General features: G+C 35.6%; 1 protein-coding gene across 6 annotated transcripts in view; it reads left to right on the top strand.

Moving 5' to 3' along the window:
* Dnah11 (dynein axonemal heavy chain 11) overlaps positions 1-20,757 on the top strand; it is a 298,369-nt gene that overhangs the window by 51,579 nt on the left and 226,033 nt on the right. For all 6 annotated transcript variants that reach the window (XM_063239334.1, XM_063239325.1, XM_013152435.3 and 3 more), the window contains exons 15-27: positions 396-728; positions 940-1,194; positions 1,271-1,440; positions 1,648-1,870; positions 6,649-6,765; positions 6,908-6,994; positions 11,849-12,007; positions 13,282-13,365; positions 14,723-14,881; positions 16,637-16,759; positions 17,598-17,720; positions 19,226-19,450; positions 20,492-20,583. In XM_063239334.1, the coding sequence (XP_063095404.1) occupies positions 396-728; positions 940-1,194; positions 1,271-1,440; positions 1,648-1,870; positions 6,649-6,765; positions 6,908-6,994; positions 11,849-12,007; positions 13,282-13,365; positions 14,723-14,881; positions 16,637-16,759; positions 17,598-17,720; positions 19,226-19,450; positions 20,492-20,583 (2,150 nt within the window). The remainder of the gene's footprint in view (positions 1-395; positions 729-939; positions 1,195-1,270; positions 1,441-1,647; positions 1,871-6,648; positions 6,766-6,907; positions 6,995-11,848; positions 12,008-13,281; positions 13,366-14,722; positions 14,882-16,636; positions 16,760-17,597; positions 17,721-19,225; positions 19,451-20,491; positions 20,584-20,757) is intronic.

A 20,757-nucleotide genomic window follows, 5' to 3' on the forward strand; every position in this document is an offset into this window, starting at 1 on the left:
GGGTCTTCAGATATCCATAACACTGTTTTTGAAAGGCTAGATTGAAAAATCTCTTCAATTTAAGCAAGGTCATGTAGAGATAGAGATAGGATTAGAACTAGGATGCAGGCCTAATATTTCATTGAGACCTAGTGTGTTTCTCTATGTATTTGAAGACAACAATATTCATACTGATTTTGCTTTAAAGGACTTTCAAATGCATACTACATGTGAACTTAATGTTATAAAAATCCTGTTTAGGTCTTTGTCATTTAGCTTAAGATTCTGCATTGTAGCATTTGAATGTTCCTGCGCTATGTACAAAAATACAGTCTTATGTTTAACAAGTCATTTAAATGGAAAGCTTTCATTTTTATCAGTATCACTGCTATTTATCTGTTAACACCTGTTTCCAGGAGAACAGGAAGCTCTTCAAAGCTGATTCTTCTCTGGATGCCTGGAAAATTTATGTAGAATTCATCGATGATATTGTGGTGGAAGGCTTTTTTCAGGCTATCATGCATGACTTAGACTTCTTTCTGGAGAATACAGAGAAACAATTAAAGCCTGCACCATTTTTTCAAGCACAAATGATTTTAATGCCCCCTGAGATTGTGTTTAAACCTCCCTTAGAAAGAGAGGCTGGAGATGGCATCTATGATCTGGTAGAAGAGATGCTGTGCAGAAGTTTCAGAATGTCTGCCCAGATGAAGCGAGTAGCGGCACATCTAGAGATAGAAAATTACCAGGTATGTAATCTTTTTTGAAAGATTTTTTTATATTAATGATTTATTAATCGGTGGTAATGGGAAGCACAAGAAATAAATTGCTAAAAACAACATGATTTTTTAATTTTGCCAATCACTGTCCCTTTGAAGAATTGCCTTAGATAATGTTATGTAGCCAAAGTTGATAGAAGAAATTTAGTTTGAATAAATTCTTGGTTTTCTTCTCCTTTAGAATGATATGGATACCATGTTAGGCCTGGCAGAGGCCAGGCAAGAGATAATGAACAGAGTGAGTGATGTCATCAACAAAGTCTTGGACTTCAGAAATTCATTGGAGACATATGCTTACCTCTGGGTAGATGACCGGGCAGAGTTCATGAAGCATTTTCTCCTATATGGTCACACTACATCATCTGAGGAAATGGATGCTCATGCAAATGAAGACATTCCTGAACAGCCACCAACTCTTGAACAGTTTAAAGAACAGGCAAGGAAAATCCCTTACCATTTGATTTAATTGACGTTTCATGGCACTGTTACAGTTACTTTTTTCTAATCTGTAGATCGACATTTATGAAGCTTTGTATATTCAGATGAGCAAGTTTGATGACTTCAGAGTCTTTAATAATTGGTTCAAAGTGGACATGAAACATTTCAAAGTAACCTTGCTAAATGTGATTAAGAAATGGAGCTGGATGTTTCAGGAGCATCTTTTGAGATTTGTCATTGACAGGTAGCCTTTGTACTTTTGTATTTGAAATTATACTGAATTTTGTTAAAAAGTTTCTAGTTGAGAGATTAAAACACATTAATACTGCCAATTTCATAAAAGAGCTAGTGAGTAATGTTTAATCAGGTACATAGTGAAAATAGAATTCAACTTTGATGCTACTAAATCTCTTAATGAACTTTGTGTGCCTGCATATATATATTTTAATAGTCTGAATGAGCTGCAGGAATTTATGAAGGACACAGATGCAGCACTTCAGAGAAAACTGTGTGAAGGTGACCACGATGGTTTAGTTGACATCATGGAACATCTACTGGCTGTGAGAAGCCGACAGAGAGCTACTGATGAACTCTTTGAACCTCTGAAGGAAACCATCACACTCTTAGAAAGCTATGGCCAGAAGATGCCTGAACAAGTCCATGCTCAGCTGGAGGTACGTAGAGGTAACAGACTCATGCTGACTACAGATTTAATCAAGGACTTTTACATGAACTCTCTTGGGATAGGATAGCCTTGCAACCATCTATATGGTAGACATGAATGTTTTCATTTTATAGGTTAGAAATCTAAAATTTAGAAAGTTACACTTTTTCAGTGTCACACAGGTAGCAAAGCGAGTCAACTCTCAACTCTAGGTGTTGCATGACAAAATAACCACTCCTACCCATTGCACTGCCTTCCTGGAAGATACTGAGGTAATAGAAGTCTCTCAGTTACTCTTCTGAGTCTGTTTTACCGTAACTTTCTCATTTGGAGTATATCCATGCTCTTTTTCATTCAGAATTGGCTGTCCATTAAAAAGTATCTTGGTCTTGGAAACATATCTTGGGCATGTTAGTAAAGAATAAAAAAAAAATAGTTAAAGTCTGATTTGAATGGAGAAATCGCTCTCCCAAAGAGATTTATATGATGTCACCTTGTTTTCTGTGCTGTGTTTTGTGGCTGCTGTATGCCAGGTGAGGGACAAAGTCTTTTTAATTGTGCCCAAAATCATGAAAGAAAATCTTACAGTTCTCTTGCTGTATTAAAGTTCTACAGATGGTATTTATGTGCGTGTGGGCTACCAGGTTGGACTTACATTGACTTTGCAAATATGAGTTCAGTGGACATATTAACCAAAAACTTTCATGGGATTCTAGTTCATCTAGTTTAGGGTCAGCGCCCAGAACTGAAATGTCAATTTGTTTTCAAGTACTATATGGTCCATCTCATCTGCTTACCATGGATAGTTAATGGTAACATTAACTTAGAGCATGCTTCCTTTTCAATAAAATATGTCCTGTGATTCTTTACAAATACTTTTATCTATACTAGTTCTCTCCAAATTCTTGATTTCTTTTTTTTCCTCTTATTCAGATGAAATTTATGAAAGTAATATTTTAAAATATACAGTTCAGGAGTACTCAGTATACTATATTTACAATGTTTTTTTATTTTAAAGAGAAAAAAGTAAAAACAGATAATTCACAAAGCAAACAAACCTAAACAACAACAACAAAAGTAAAACAAAACAAACACAGCTATATAGGTTTTCAAAACAAGATAATAATTTAAAAATGGTTGTGATACTACACACTATTATCTTCAAAATAGTTGCTCAGATTACCAGACACAGGAATAAACCAAAACAGTAAAATGGAACAAAACATCAGATTTCAAAATTGAGACAGGAGAACATCCCCCATAGTTGCCATCCTCCTAGTTAGGTGCCCAGACTACCAGCCCCAGGCCTGCAGAGTCAACCGAACAATGTTTTGCAGTCACTAAAACTTCCATTTAGTTGCAAAAAATTTTCTTCATCCCCCAAAGAAACCCAATACTCATTAGTGAGTCACCGCTTTATTCTTCCCTCTGCAGCTATCGCTTCCCTCTAACCCTCAGTATCCTCCCATCTTTGTCTGGGTCTGGTTTTTTTATTCTTGATATTTTTTATAAATGAGATTATACAACATGTAACATATTATATATTTGGCTTGTTTCACTTACATAATGCTTTCAGAGTTCATTCACTTGTATGAATACTTCATGTCTTCTTATGGTAATAGTCCACTGTGTACTTGTATTAAAATTTGCTTACCCATTCATCTGTTGATGGACATTTGGGTTATTTCCATCTTTTTTATGTTGTAAATATTATTTCTGTGAGTATTGATGATTAAGTATTTTTTCAAATCCTGTTTACCATAGGTGTTTTTGTTTTGTTTTTTGGTGTGTGTGTGTGTGTGTGTGTGTGTGTGTGTGTGTGTGTGTGCGTGTGCGTTTGGGGTTTTCTTGTGTACATTAGGAGTGTAATTACTGGGTCATATAGTATTCTGTACTTTTTGAGGAACTGCCAATCTGATTTTCACAGTGATTGTCTACTTTAAATCCCTCGTTTTGTGAGGCTTAACTGTAACAATGTGTCTACAAGTCCTCTGTTGACTTTAAAGACTATAAAAAGTATGTATAAATTACTAAATTTCATGTAAATACTGTATAGAAATGGTGATAGATCTGATAAGAAAATTAAGACATGGAGTGAGATCACTAGCACGGACACTGGTAGTCACAATTACACCAGCCATAAATAGTTCTTTTCTAAAGAAAGATTTGAATATTCTTTGAGTTAGATTTTGGACCTCATCTTAGTCACTTTCCTATTACTGGCACACAGTACCTGATGCCCACAACTTGACGAAGAGGTTTATTTTGATTTATAGTCTTTAGAGGACTCAGTCCACAGTCTGCACAGGCAGGAAGGATCTGGCATAGGCAGAACGAGAAAAGAGGAGCCCAGGAGAGAGATTCACATGCAAGGCCATGTCCGCACTGACCTGCCTCTTCTACTGCACCCCACCTCAGCACATTCAGCTATAGCATCTAATGATCTGATCACCATCCGAAACCTCACATCTGAATACATTAGGCTTTGGGTAGGGGGAAGATCCTAGATCTAAGCCATAACAGACCTTGCATACAGAGAAGCCAATCAAATCATCAATAATTGAAGTGGGGGATTTTAGTCATGGCCTCCAGAATTTGTATTATGAAAATCTGGCTCACTCCTTCCACTTCTGGTGGTATGAAATTACTAGACTTTGTAGTATTTTCAAAGCAGGATACTTTTAACTATGTGTATTATTATGCAGGCTATTTAGACTGGTTGGGAGAAAACAATAAGATTCAGTTTGCATTGAAAGGGTAATGGGATGCCAATTTTGTTTTTAATGTAACTTGTGATAATTACTTTCTCCTTTATTATCATGAATGTTACACGTTTTCCAAGTTCTCCTCTGTGTTCTATGCTTAAAACGATTTCTTAGAAATGGTTGTACTCCTAGGAATGCAAGGATTAGTTTCTTAAATTCAAGGAAACTTACCAATAACTCAGTCACTTTTGGGTGCAGCATCTTTTCAGCCTGACTCTTCTTCCCATTTCTGTTTCACCCGTTTAGCTTTAAATTCAGTTCTTGTTACTTCCTACCTCAGCCACAATAATAGTTTCTTAATTTGCTGCATTCCTCCTCAGCCCTGTCTATGGTCTACCTTGGTGAGACTGAAGTTCTAATCTACAAGTTTTAAGTCCTTCCATGCTCAGAAACCTTCATTGACTGCCACTAGCTTTGTGACTGTTTCACTGTCCCTAGGCACCCACACTGTGACCCTGTCCCCGTCCTGTGCAGTGATGTCGCTGCACCTGAAAAGACTTGACACTAATCTGTTAATTTCTTTGAGTCTCAAATTCTTATAGTCATTCCTTTGAGCCTCAGATTCACTATTACCTCTTTGAGAAGATCATATTAATTAGAAAGACCTTGGGGATCATCTGATCTTTTGATTTTCAAGGAAATTTTTGTCAAGTGAAAGCTTGCTTGGAATTTCTGCACATAAAGCAGATCTGCCATGTTAGAAGATACAACTTCTCTTTCCAGCTGGGCCTCTGAAAAAAATTACACAGATTTAATTCCAGGGCTCCATGAAATAGACTTGAAAACATACAATAAGGCTTTGCACAGATAAGGATACAGGGTTTCAAAGAGGGGGGACCCGAGTTGGAAGGAGGGACCTTCTGAGTCCAGGTCTTTTGGCTCCTGATTGATTAGGTATTCTTGTCATAACAACAGGTTTGTCTCCTGCTTTGGTTCCATGACACATAGACCTCGTGGTGAGAGTTAACGTATTTCTTCATGTGCAACACCTATTGTTTGTGCCTTTTGCTAAGACTTGATAATTCAGTCAAAGAATATATTTTATTCTGAATCATCTCCTCTGCTGTACAAATATTTATGCTTACCACTGTGTTCTCTTCATAATTAGCAGTTACTGAATCATTCAACAAATATTTAGTGAAGGTTACAAAATAGTCTACAGAACCTTTGAATTTTGTACTTCAGCTGAACAATTAAGAGTCTGGTCACTATGGGTGACTTTGTACAACCAAACAGTTTTGGTGTCCTGGGAGATGATCCAGAGAAACAATGTTTTGTTAGTCTGGAAGCAAGAAGTACTTTTCATTGGTAATTATGCATGATAGTTCTTTGGAGAAAATAGCTTGCTTCTGACCTATTTGGGAGGGAAGAACTGAGTCAATACCTGCACTGTCTATTGATTCTTTTGTCAAACATCAAGTAGGACTCAACCTGCCTCCCTCTTGCCTTTTCTGTTTACAACTCCTAGTTCTCTAAAATAAATCAACTTCCATGGTAAAACTCTGCATCAAGAAAGAGCACATACAGAGCCCAGGGAACCAAGAGAAAGTGAGGATTAGACTGGTTCACATTTTCATCTTTGCTCCACCAGATTCAAAGCGTCTTTTTCTTAAATGGTTTCCATTTCTAGTTGTCAGAGTTGAACAAAGTCTTTTCCAGAGCACTTTTTGTTCTCACAATAGCAAAAAGTTTTAAAACTGTTTTATTTTTAAAAGATTTCCACTTATTCCGAGATGAAAAAAACCTGAGGCACATGATTGGAAAATATGAAACCAGGAAGGTCAGCCGGTCAGCCTGTGTTTCAGCCCTGGCTCTAAGCCTGGGAGTCTTAATCCCTCTTTCTTTCCCTTCCCCCTCTCCTCCTCCCTCTCTCTCTCCCTTTTTCCTCCCTCAGATAAAATCTTTATGTAAGAATAAAAAGGTGTCTTGGGTTAGTGTAAATAAACTAAAATTATTTAACCCTATAGGATTGAGTTATTTTAGGAATTGAACTAACTCCCCATTTGCACTTTTTTTTTTTTAGGAATTACCTGAAAGATGGGAAACGACCAAAAAGATTGCAGCAACAGTTAGACACGAAGTTTCACCTCTCCAAAATGCAGAAGTCATTCTTATACGGAAAAAATGTATTTTATTTGATGTACGCTAGTTTCCAAGTTTTTGTTTGCTTATTTTAAGAAAGGTTTTACAAAGATTATTGAAGCTACTTTTTTCTTTTCTTTCTTTCTTTCTTTCTTTTTTTTTTTTTTTTTTAATATTTGGGTTTTTTTCTCCCTCACCAGGAAAAGCAGGCAGAGTTCAGAGAGCGATTCAGAAGCTATGCCCCTCTTGGCTTTAATGCAGAAAACCCATATACAGCACTTGATAAGGTAATACAGATCTCAAATATCTTATATAATTGCTTTCAAAGGTAAGTTTAGACACTAAACTGATATATTGCTATATATTCCCTTATTTTTGCCATTAATTAAACAGGTCAAGGGCTCTAAAAAAAATCCAATTATAGTTTTCCTCAAGAAAATTACAGTACATTTTAAATCATGTCATCCAAAAAAATCACCATCATCAAAGAAATAACAGCTATTATCATTTTTTAGTACTTATTATATATCAAGAATTCTAGGGACCGGGTTTAGCTCCAGCAGCATAAGTGCCTGCCGGGCAAGTGCAAGGTTTGAGTTCGATCCCCGGTACCAAAAAAATAAATAAGAAAAAGTTTAAGAAAAAAAAGAATTCTGTTGGATATATTGCATTTTGTTTTCAAAAATCTCTATGATATAGGTTCTATACTGTTCTTATGTCATATAAAGAAACAATGGAAATTATACCAGACTGAAAAAGGAAATCAAGTAGTACATCCAAAAATGGAAGAATATCTTCTGTTTTTGATTAGGTGGAACCAGAATAATCAAAATGGCTACATTTCCAAAACTGATGTACAGTTTTAATGCAATGCTAATTAAAATACCAGTGTTATTTCTCATAGAGCTAGAGAAAATAAACCTGGAATTTATATAGAATCAGAAGAGGCTCAGAATAGCAAAAGCAATCCTGGGTAACAAAGCAAGCAGCTTCACAATCCCAGATTTGAAGTTATATTATACAGCTACAGTGATTAAAACAGCATGGTATGGACATAAAAGCAGACATGTAGATTAATAGAACAGACTAGTGCATTGATGGAGAATTTTTTAGCACTTTCAGTGATAAAATAGCTAGCTATGGCACATGTGTTCACCACTGGACTAGAGAAGGCAGAAAAAAAAAAAAACCCAGGCACATCCAGCTATTTGTTCTTGGAGTATAAAACATATGCTGAAGGAAGGAAGCACCTTTAATAAATGGTTCTGGAAAAATTGGCTGTCCACAAACACAAGATTGAGTTTAGACCCATATATATCACCATCTGTGAAAGGTCAAAACTGATCAGTGGTCTAAATGTTATAAACACAGCCTCCCAGATGATAAAATAGGTACAATTCTGAAAGATATAAGCTTTGGCCAGGACTTTTTGAAATGAACCCCAAAGGCACAAGAAATAATACTCAACAAAGAGAATCAGATCAAATTAAAAATAAAAAACTTCTGCACATCAAAGGAAACAATCAACAGAGTGAAGAGAAAGTCTATAGAATGACCAAAAAAAAAAAAAAAATGCCATCTATTCCACATACTGAGGATTAACATCAAGAAGATATAAAAAAGTAAAAAAGTTCCCCCCCATTCAAAGATCCATTCAAAAAGTGGGCAACCAAAATGAATAGAAACTTCTCAGAGGTGCAAATGGCCAATAAATACACCACAAAAATGCTCATTATCTCTGGCCACCAGAGAAATGCAAATTTAAACTCCACTGACACACCATACCATCTTACACTTAAATGTTTCATCAAACATTTAATAAGAAATGCTGGGGAAAATGTGGGGAGAAAAACTCTATTAATGGTGAGACTGTAAACTGGTACAATCACTATGGAAATCAATGTAGAGATTTATCAAAGAACTAAAAAGAGAAATTCATTTAACCCAGCTATTTCTCTTCTAGATAATATTCCTAAAAGAATTAGTCATAATACAGGGATACGCATACCCAAATTATGGCAGGGATTATGCATACCCAACTTAACAGCTAGATATTAGAAACAGCATATATTTCTATTAATAGATTAATAGAAAATATGGTATACCCAGTGGAGCACTCCAGTGCCATAAAGAAAGATAAATTTGAGACATTTTAGGTAAGTGGGTACATCTTGAGAACATGTTAAGTGAAATAAACATATGCTCAAATATTGCATCGTTTCTCTTATATAAGAAATATGAATATATATTAGCATATATTGTGCATATTATATATTGGTATATATACACATACAAGGAACAAAATAGAAAAGATAAATAAGAAATAGGAAAAAGTTCAAATACTTCCCTAAATAATAAATTCCATTGTGTAAAAATATTTCAATGTATTTGTTAGTTGGTTCCATTTACACTACTAGTTAACTTAATTCATTGAAAAGAACAACTTGCCTTTTTTTTTTTTTTTTTTTTGTCTTTTTTTAGGTACCAGGGATCGAACTCACAACTGCCTACTTACAAGGCAGGTGCTTATGCTGCTGAGCTAAATCCCCAGCCCCACAACTTACCTTTTTTAAAGAATCTTTTTGGTTGATTCTTGTACTCTGAGTAACTACTCTGAAGAAATGATACAAAGTTTAATAACTATTCTGGCTATCTAGATGTTTGAAAAGGAATTGCTCATCACTGCTCTGCAAAGATACATACATGTTGCTAATTTGTTTGTTCCCTTATGATACTTTGTTAGCCATATTTGCCCACAGGAAAGTTCATAATTTTAGATGTGAATATTACTAAGCCATTCATCTGTTGTTTATAATGTACTGCTTTATTATAGATGACCATAAGAATGAATATAGTGGGCCAATAATCACAAATAGTTGTGGAAGTTTAAAAATGCTTCAAACTTTGATTAGAAAAACTAGTTCTTTGAGAAAATAACTTTGTGAAGTTCAGACTGGTGAGGGCTTGGTTTCTGAGTTTTGCATCTGGGATCCCATCCCGGTCCTCCTTCCTGAGAAAGGAAATCTTTCTCTAAAACTGGTATGCACAAAATTATTGCCTCTTTTTCCTAAATTCAGGTTGCATATAAATTTAATTGGTTTAACCTTATTTAGAAAGCAACATTCTGTAGCATAAGGTCTTTTTTTTTTTCACTTGTCTGAAACAGACTATTAAAATATTCATTGAAAGGAGAAGAGTAGAATATGCTAATAAAATTGGATTTTCTTCTTTATTTTTTTAAGGGTTATATCTAAACCATAGGTAATCCGAACAGATTGTAGGTAGGAATTTTTTTTTTTTACTTGACTGATGAAAGTGTTGTATGTATCCCTTTATGACAGTTATTTATTGAATCTTACCATTTCTGTGATATGTGATAGCATAAACTGTATATTTAAAAACTAAGAGATGCTTATTCTGTACCCACAAAATGCATAAAAGGACCTTTTAAATATAGCAGGGTTTGATGAACTTTTCTTGACATTATTTTCTCAGTATATTTGTTCAGGACACATATCTGACATTTATCTCTTTGCTGTCAACAAAAGACACATGTATTCATTTTCTGGGCTGTGTGGTAGGTGGTGGTACCACAAGTCAGAAAGCATCAGCCTTCCAGAAGTGGGGCAAAGGTTGTGGTGTGCTGAATTTCTTTCTTTTAAAAAGAAATTTAATAGTGGGCATTCTTTGGTAAAGTGTTGTCAATTTTTATAGCTAAAGACATGCTAATCAATTGAATTAGCATAACTGGGTATATATTCTAGGAATGATAGAATTAGTATGTCTAATCAGAAAATGGGTATATGCTTATGGAACTAATAGAATTAGTATAAGCTATAAGTAATCAGAAAAAGGATGAAAGGTATGCTCGTAGCTTGATCATCATTTTATATTAAGGATCTGAGCATCCATGGGGTTCCTGGAACCAATGTCCTGCAGAAACAAAGTATGAATATGTTGTATAACATGTAGTTCAGTAACAGTACATTTTATTTTGGTAATTCTTGACAGATTTCATATATTCTCATTGGAAAGTTAGAAAGTGATAAACTAATACATATGTTAATTGAGTCATTCCACAATATAGGACTTATTTTATGTTATATAAAAGCAAATAAAATTTTTGTTGTATATAAGTAAATAAAACTTTTTTCAACTAAAATTGACAAAAGGATTAAGTATTTTTAAAATTAAAAAGTAGGTTAAAATGAAAGGAATGTTAAAGTTGTTGGATATTGGAAAGAGGATAGGAGAAAATGTAAAGTGGAAAAACAAAATCTAGTCCTTTTTTTGGCAAAGCTAGTTACTTGGTGTAGTTTCTAAACTTGGTCAATGAAAAAGAAACAGCTTGAGTAGAATTGAGAATTACGAAAAGGACACTGTGCGCCTGGGGATGGCTTTTCTGCCTTGCAGAATTTTTACTTTTCAAATTTTCACCATGTAGATATAGTGAAAGTTGAAATAAAAATATTGTCACAATAAAAGACATACTGTCCTTAGTCCTTCTCAAAATAGTAGTATTCTCCCTCACTTTGGACATGTTTATCTTACTGTTCTTACAATGTGTTATTTACTGTAATAGATTTTTGGTCTTAAGTTTAAGCATTTACCATATTTCTCCATCACCCTTTGCATACTGCTTTGTTAATAGAAAGCTAAAAATGAGAGTTTGCTCACCAGGAGAGGAAAAAATGATCCTGTACCTGTGTGATATGAAACACTTTTCTATGTAGATGAGAGAGTAAAGAAACTTTGGCAGAGATAATCATAAGGTGAAATTTTAATACTGGATTGTGTTTTTAGGTCTGGTGTGTTCATTTATGAATTCTCACATACCTTATATATTATCAATAATCTGGGGTAATTTTTTAAATCAAAGTGTTGTTTTAAAAGCTAATTTATTATTAAATGGGAAATATCTAGTGCCTGCCTGATTTTTTGTTCAGTGGAAAGTTCCCAACTATGTAAGAACTGTACAATCATACAGAGTCCCAGTGCTGCCTACTACCCGTAATTATACTCCAGATTTTTTAAAAATGTCTTCTTAGAATCAGAGATTGAAATGTTGCAGTAGCAGAGCCACAGGCCTAGATGGTCTCTCTACCTGGCAGTTTGTGTGCAGATGTGTGTTTTCTCCATAGGCACATCAGGAGCTCGAGGCATTAGAAGAAGAAATGGCACAGATGCAGGACTCTGCCTGCCTTTTTGAAGTGGCTCTTCCAGAGTACAAGCAGATGAAGCAGTGTCGCAAAGAAATACGATTGCTCAAGGGACTGTGGGATGTCATTATTTATGTGAGAGTAAGAGACGCTTTTTTTTAAAGCTTTTGGAAAGCATAGATTTCTTTTTTTCTTTTAGTAGCTCCTTTGAATAAACATGCAATTTTTAGTGTCTGTATCATTCTATTAGAATGTCTTGAAATACACACACATTAGATTTCACCCCATGTCCCAAGAATTAGGGTTTATGTATTGCTGTTAGTAAAATTATTCCAAGAATGTCGGTTTTTTTTTTAAAAATTACATTTATTATAAGCTTCATCATTAAAGCAGTGATTTTTTTAAAAAAATACTATATTGTCATTTAAAAAGTTCTTGTCATTAAATCAGTTGAATAAATTTTTGTACATACATTTATTTTGTTTAAATTCTTTATGTCTGGAATTCATAGAAAGTTAATAAAGTCCAAAGTGCCTTTTATGTGTTCTACTTTTTCTTTTTTTTAATAACTTTGTGTAACAAAACTGTCTCTCGCAGGCCCGGGGATTTAGCTCAGTGGTTCAAGCACTTGCCTGGTAAATGTGAGGTCATGAGTTTGATCCCAGGTACAAAGAAAAAAAAAAAGAAAAGAAAAGAAAACTGACTTCCTCAGATTCTTTTAGGAGATATATAGAACATATAAGTAAAAAATTAATGTATAAATATGTGGTATATATATATATAAAATATATATATAGTCACTTGTCTGTACAAACTCATGCATATATCCATGTTTATTCTAATGTGTTTACCGTATAAATAGAACTTTATTAAAAATGAAGTTAGTTTGTGTGTGGTTAAATTTAAAACTTAAATAAGCTCTAGGGAACTAGTCATACATAATTATACAGTGTGTATTATACATAATTTTCTAAAGTTAGCTGAAAGCCATATAATAAAAATATATTAAGATATATAGTAAAAAAGTGGTCAATGAAAGTTTTGTTTATAATGGATGAAGATTATTTTGGGAAAGCTTATTATATATTACATGTAGGATAGAAACCTGTTATGTATTAATTTACCTTTCAATTTATTCAAACTATACAGGATTAAATGATAATGACTACATATATGGAATTTATCATTACCAAGAGAAATTAATCTATCATAACGTTTTAGCCTTAAGCCTGACATGTTCTGACAACTTTTTTGTTTTAGTAATAGGGAAGTTTTGACAAGTGTAGTTAATATTTTAAAAATTGTCTTTCCACTGGATGATACAATCACTGTGTATCATCAGTTTATGTATTTTGCTGTAGAGACTTGCTTTCACCAAATGTTGTTGACACTTTTATCTGCTTGCGCGTTTTCAGAGAAGCATTGATAATTGGACTAAAACCCAGTGGAGACAGATTAATGTGGAACAGATGGATGTAGAACTCCGAAGGTTTGCCAAGGCGAGTTCCATAACTGTCTGTTACAACAATTTATCTTTCTCAGCACCACCTTCTTCCATCTTCCCTAACCTAATAACTAGTGTGTTCAGCTACATGACCTTATTTACATCAAATAGAATGATATCAGATAGTGTTTTTTTCCACTCTCAGCCAGTTGCACTTCTAATCAAGCCTGCCTTTTTGTGAATTAGTTGATAAGAGCATATTAGGGCTAATGAATTTATGAGAAGTAACAGTAATCATTTGCTTCCTATGACTGTCTAGAATGGGGAAGAAATTAAGAGTACCTAGGCAAAAGGCTCAGGCTTATGAATTAGACCTTTGGTTTCTTTCCTTAGCAACCATATTTTGTGTCTGATTCTGAAATTTGAGACAACTAATGGCAGTCTGCCACACCTAGATTTATATGGTTTTAAAATGGCAGGGCCTGCCAAGTAAGGCGGCATGGGCTTCTGGTCTGGACTACTTGGGAGGCTGAAGTGGGAGAACACTTCAAGTTCAGCAGTTTGAAACCAGCCTGGACAACATAGCAAGACGCTGCCTCAAAAAAGGAAGGGAGGCTCTTTTCTTCTCAATCCAGTATATGGTATGCTTCTCTGATTCAGTTCTGTTCTTGGCTCCTAACAGCTCTGCTCACTTTGTTCTCTCTTGTCTCACAGCCCCAAAGATGTGAACTAAATTTTGTTTTCATTTTTCTGGATGTCATGAGGCAACTGTACCTCATTCCAGACTCACTTCTGGCTTATTTCCTCCACCATTGGATTATTTCACTACAGAGTGACAGACCTCACACTCAACTGTAGGTCTTTTAATTTTTTTAGACAACTGGCATTATTCTTTTCTTTGTGCTAAAATCTTGTTGCCTGGGTTCTTTGATTCACAACTGCAGATGTTGTTCAAAGGCCAAGCAGACAACAAATCAAAAGTACTATTTGACACACTTAAAACCATGCACTATTTAGATGCAGATATACAACATTTTAAAGCAACCATTTAAATGATCCAGGTATTACAATGGACTTCTCAGTAATCCAGATAGTCATGCCAATTTTCACTTGTTTGTGTCAGAGGAATATGTCGTGTGAACTCTATTACTTTCCTGTAGTTGATGTTACATGGGATATCAAGCTAGACCTTGTGAATAAGAAACCAGTGTATCTAGGTAGCTTGTACATAGTGGACTCAAAATATATGCACGAGTAGATCCCTTTGCAGGTCTCCGATTTTAGTCCTTAGTCTATGGATTTTAAATGCATTCTTCTATTTCTTCATCCAGAGATGGGGAAATGTATGTTGATTCTTTTAAATGAGGCAAGTTATGGCTAGGAAGCTGACATTTTTCTACTTTTTTCTTTAGGAAATCTGTTCACTGGATAAAGCTGTACGTGTCTGGGATGCTTATACAGATCTGGAAGGCACTGTGAAGGACATGACAACCTTCCTGAGAGCCATCTCCGAGTTACAGAGTCCTGCTCTCAGGGACAGGCATTGGCACCAGCTGATGAAGGCCATTGGGGTGAGTACCCTGGGTCTCATTAATGGAGGATTTCTGAGGCTACAAGTGTTATTCCTTGATTAGAGTCATCTGAGATGGAGTGGAATATGAGAAAAAAGTCTAGTCACATACAAGAGGTCAAGCTCCTTGAGACAGCTTTGGACATCACAAGAGCCTTGTGTTCACCCCCATCTTCCTTTATCTCCTACTGGCTAACAAATCTCAATCAAGTCACTTACCCTTGGCAGAATTTGGAGGCAGAAACCAGAAACAGCCTGGACTTGATGGCTCCAACCTTAACACCACGAACTTTGGATTCTTCGGTTTTGTCTATTGTATCTCGATTGTCCTTTCTCAGTTGAATTCAGTCATCAAGTCTGCATGCAAAGCATTACTTTTATTTACCTAGGTCACACAAACGTAATAAATGCTCAGTAAGTAGTCTCTGATGCTGTTGTTATTTGTGCATTTCCCACATTGACTATGTAGGTTTTGTAAATGATTTACTCAGAAAATCTGTATTGACTCTGATACATAATTGAGTATCTACTACCACACCTACCTCCTCCTAATATTTCTCCCCAAAATTTTACTTTACCACAGTCTCCATTTGATCTATATTATACTTACCTGTGAGTTAGGAAAAACCTGTCAGGCAGACAGTCTAGAAAAAGGCACCTTCCTCCAAGCTGTCCCTAGGGCAGCAGGGCAGCAACTGGATTCGGTTTCCATTTGTGCCCTGGGCCCGGTGTTCTCATCCAGGGCACAGATTGCCTAACTATTAAGGCCTGCATCATTATACATCCCTGCTTGTTACCCTGTAGGACAGACTTGGCTGTCTTCAGCTTTTGAGTGAAGTCAGAAGCAATACATAAATAGGGTTAACAGCTCATCTGATTGTCCAGCACTTTCCAGGTATAGGTTTCTGCACTGAAAGTCTCACTTAACTGGAAGCTCCTCAAATCCTGGACAAACATGGAGTGTTGGTCTCCTCTAGGGAGAGAGAGGGATGATGCTAAGGAAACCAGGTGGGGAAATCAGAAAGGACTGCTGTTTCCAAAAAGCAGACACTGGATATTCTTAGCAGGAATGAGAAAGGAAATGGCTTTCTTGCAACGGTGGCTGGGTCAGCTCATTTACAAGGGATGTGGATGAGTTTGATATAGAATCTGCTGCTCACTCCTTAACCAGATATTGTGGAGATGAGGAGAAAGGGGACAGCCAGCAAGACAGGAAAGAAATAAATGTGAATTATTTCTTCACATGGTCAATATGAATAATGACATTATAAGTAAGTATTTTTTGCCAGGGAGCTAAGATTAAATTATCGATAAAACTAGGTTAAATTACGGAAGTAACTGGGAATTATATTCAGTGAATAGAGCACTTCAGGAAGAAAAGACAAAGAAGCCACAATGTGATTCCTGGGATTTCAACCAAATTATAATACATGAACAATGAGATTCTCTTTTAAAACAGGTTTTGTGTGCACAGGAGATAAGACAGGTGCAGACAAGGGAAGGATTTGAAATAAAAGAAAGTAGTGTAGTGTGAGCATGGCAGAAACCTCAGGCCTGGCTTCTAGAGGGTGATGGCTCAGGAATTGTGAGTTAGACAAAGTAGAGTCTGATGACCCACACAACTCAGAGCTGGAGGTGTCCCCAGCAGCTCACTGGGGCGTATTTTAGTTACAGTACATTCCTGTGGCCACTGAGTAAAAAGAACTGTTAGTATATATGTGAATGTAAGTTTGACCTTTTTTCCCCTCCTAATCAGGTCACATTTTCAATAAATGAAGCCACAACTTTGGCAGATTTGTTAGCACTGCAGTTACACCGAGTGGAAGATGAAGTCCAAAGCATTGTGGACAAAGCCGTGAAAGAACTGGGCACTGAGAAGGTAGTGTCTTCAGACCTGTAGTTTTCGACTGGACTAATATTATTATAAGCATAGAGTCCAATTCAGGAAAAACTCCTTTTGATGTCTGAGAAGGTAGAGATGTAAATGCTAGTCTGTTCTTTGCTGCTAGATAAGTGGGTTACTCGAGCAAGAAACAAAATCATTTTAAGTCACAGAAAGGTCTCAAAACCAGAGGGTTGGCCCTGTTGAAGATAGCAAGAAACACTTTTATATCTTCTACTTTGTAGCAAGCACCACTCTATAAGTATTTTATTTTTATTAAGCAATTTAATCCTCTGAGGAAGCTAAGACTATTTTCCCCGCTTTCTACAAGAAAACAACAAATTTAGAGAGAGACACATTGAGGCACTGAGAGCACTACCTGTCACTTTACTTCTGTAAGGTAATTTGTAAATAAGATCTGCTAAACCTTTAGGTAATCTTTTGAGTCCTTTCTCCTCTTACAGTCTGTTTCTGGGAAGGATGAAAAAAATTTCATATTGTGCTGATGCTCCTTTCTTTGGTGTGATGGAATTCATTGCACAGATTTCATCACCATCAATTATTTGAAGAAAAGAATGAGGCCAGTAGTAGTTGATACTACATTAAAAAACTTCTTAAGGGGCTGGGGATTTAGCTCAGTGGCATAAGTGCCTGCCTTGCAAGCACACAGTCATGAGTTTGATCCCTGGTACAAAAAAAAAAAAAAAAAAAAAAAAAAAAAAAAAAAAAAAAAAAGATACCAAAAAACCTTTTAAAATCATTAGATAATAGCCTAGGTGTTTATACTAAATTAAATTTTTATGTACAAAAATTAATTTATGATGTTGATCATTAGGTTATCACTGAAATCAGCCAAACCTGGGCAACAATGGAGTTCTCTTATGAAATTCACTATCGAACAAGTATTCCACTACTGAAATCTGATGAACAACTTTTTGAAACTCTAGAGCACAACCAAGTAAGATGAACAGTTTTATTACAGACTCTTAAGTGATGATTTTTTTTCCCAGTTCTAATGCTGTATGAAACATGTACTTGTTCATCTATTGGGTGTCAACTTAAACAGGCCACAGTGTGGTATCATTTTGGATCCCAAGGTATAAGCACTTGTTCTGAAGGAACTTGTACTTGAGAAAAGAGGCAAACAGAAGGAATGCAGGGTGTCCAAGAAGAAACAGAGATTTTCCAATTGCAGAATGAAAAATCTAAGGGGTCCTAAAAGGATGGTGGTACTTATGCTCAGCTTTGAGAGTTAGGCTGGCTTTGACCAAAACATGGCTATCAGGAAAAGATGTTTAGGCAATATGATTAACATATCAGAATCCTCAAAAGCAGCTGCCATTCAGAGGTTGCCTTAAGAGTATGGTGTCTTTGGAATACAGGTGTGTGTGCATGTGTGTGTAGGAAGAATGAGAAATAAAACTGGAGAGACAGGATTGAGCACGTGGTTTCGGTTTTGAATTCCAAGATGTTAGGGGTCAGCATCTCTTTGGATGTGAGGGAGATGAAAGATACAAGCAACTCGCCAGAGGAAGTAATGGCTGTAGTCATTATACATAAAGCATTTGGGAAAAGAAGCCAGTATAGTGAGATGATATTATAATCTTTGGTGTATTTAGTTGAGGACTATTTTTATAAAGGTGGAAAGTCAAACCAAAGCCCAGCACAGAGGCTGAGTGTGTCACAGTGTATAAGGTTAGATCACTGTTAATGTTTTGAGAACTGATGAACCAGATAAAAAGTTGTAAAGAAGCTTAAACCCACCACATATGAAGCCTTAAGAAAGGCTGCATTTGGTGAACAGAAGGAGAATATGTAAAAAAGAAATAGAGAGTGAGTTGGGGGAGATAGAAATAAGATACTACAGTATCATAGCAACTAAGGGCTGGCTCCCCATTCCCCAAGAAGAGTACCATGCATCACATGTTTAGTGAAGGAGAAGAGGCCATTCTGCTCAGGGACTTCCTGAGATTTCGGAGAATGATGTGCATCCCTCAGACTGTAGGGTGTGGAAGCCAGGCCTGGTGATAAAAGCTGCAGGACAGAGTGGTCACCTGGAAAGGAGGGAAACAGAAGTGAAGGCTTAAAAGTCTTTCATTTTTCTTGGAGATGTAAGTATACACACAGTTTTGGAATGATTAACAGGCAGAGACCAGGGGTAATGTAATTTAAAAAAATAGTTTAACTCCTCAAGCTGTACCCTAGTGCATAATATTTTTTTCTACCCGCAAGAAGATTCACAGTCTACCTATAGAAGGCACATTAAATGCAGCTGCTTATATTTATCTTTTTCTCTTTTGGAAAAAAGGTTCACAAGAATATTACTGGCATTTGTTCACCTGAATAAAAGCTTATTGAATAGCTTTTCTGAATATTGTATTCTAGGTCCAAGAAATCAGCAGTAAACAGACTAGATACAGTGCCTCTTCATGCACTGCTTAAAATGTTTTGCCTCTCTTGTAGGTTCAGTTGCAGACTGTTCTTCAAAGCAAGTATGTGGAATATTTCATAGAGCAGGTCTTAAGCTGGCAGAATAAATTAAACATAGCCGACTCAGTCATCTTTACTTGGATGGAAGTCCAGCGAACTTGGTCTCATCTGGAAAGCATTTTTATTTGTTCAGAAGATATTCAAATCCAGCTTGTGGAAGATGCCAGGAGATTTGACGGAGTTGATGCTGAATTTAAGGTTCATAAGAGATAAGCTGCTTTCTAGTTTAGCAATATGAAAGTTTTCAAATAATAGTAAAGAAATTTTAAAAGGGGCTTTCATTCAAAGTATCATAGTTATAAAAATGAGGATTTTTTTTCATTTAAGTGAGCAGAGGTCAGCAAACTTTTTTCTGTAAACAGCCAGTAAGTTGATATTTTAGGTTTTGCAAATCATGTAGCCTCTGTAATTATTCAGTGTTGCAATTGTAGCATGAAAGAAAACCTAGTCACCATCTAAACCAATTGCTATGGCTGTGTACCAGTAAACTTTATAGGCACTGAATTTGAATTTCTCATAACTTATGTGTAATGCTATAACTTCCATAAAATGTTGTGCCTTCGTTGATAGTTTCAGTTGTCTAAAATGTAAAGCCTATTCTTCTGGCTCATACATCTGTGTCCCACAGGCCATCAGTTGTTAACATCCACAGTAGAAGGGACAGATAGATTCCTCTTCAAGCAAGAAATTGAGAAGGGGAAAGTAATACTTCCAGTGTATTTTTTTCTTTTCTATGAAAGCCATAGAGAACACATGGAGAAATACGCGTAATAATGATAAGCAATTTGAAAGACTTGTAGCAGAGACTAGTAACATTTTTTTCCTACCTAAAGCAGAACTCCCAGAAGAATTATAATTTATTTAACCTGAAAGACTAGGTTATACTCTTTAAGATCCTGTGCATGTGTTTTTTCCTCTCTTTTTCTTTTTCTCCCCTCTAAATCTCTGTTCTTTTCCGTCTTCATTTCCCTTTATTTATTATTAATTTTTGTTTGGTTCAGAAAAGAGAGATTCTGTCTGGGTCTAAAATGGCAGAAGACTCCATAACATTTATTTTGATAAAAACTATGTGATTATAGATTGTTTTTAAAAGCAAAAGCAGACAGATTATATTAGGCATTCTTAGAAATTTCCTTATCCTTGCTTTTTCATAGTAAGTATGTTCTTGTTTTTTAACCTCCAATGTGGATGAAAAATTTAGAAATAAATATCTAATGTTCATTTTATACTTTCTTTCAGGAATTAATGTTTAAGACAGCCAAAACAAAAAATGTTCTAGAAGCAACATGTAGGCCTCATCTCTATGAAAAACTTAAAGATTTGCAGTACAGGTAAGAATAAAGTGCAGATATATAAAGTGATCAATTTGCTATAATGCTATGAATTTTCCCTCATATACATAATAATATTCATCTATAGAATTTACTTATGTATGTGTAACCATTAAATACTCCTTGGGGCTTTTGGTCTGTGGGTCACTTTTGCTTGGGTAGGCACAATAAAGT

Source organism: Cavia porcellus, unplaced genomic scaffold, assembly GCF_034190915.1.
Source record: "Cavia porcellus strain 051 isolate PalLab524CR breed Dunkin Hartley unplaced genomic scaffold, mCavPor4.1 scaffold_2, whole genome shotgun sequence".
Classification (NCBI taxonomy): Eukaryota; Metazoa; Chordata; class Mammalia; order Rodentia; family Caviidae; genus Cavia; species Cavia porcellus.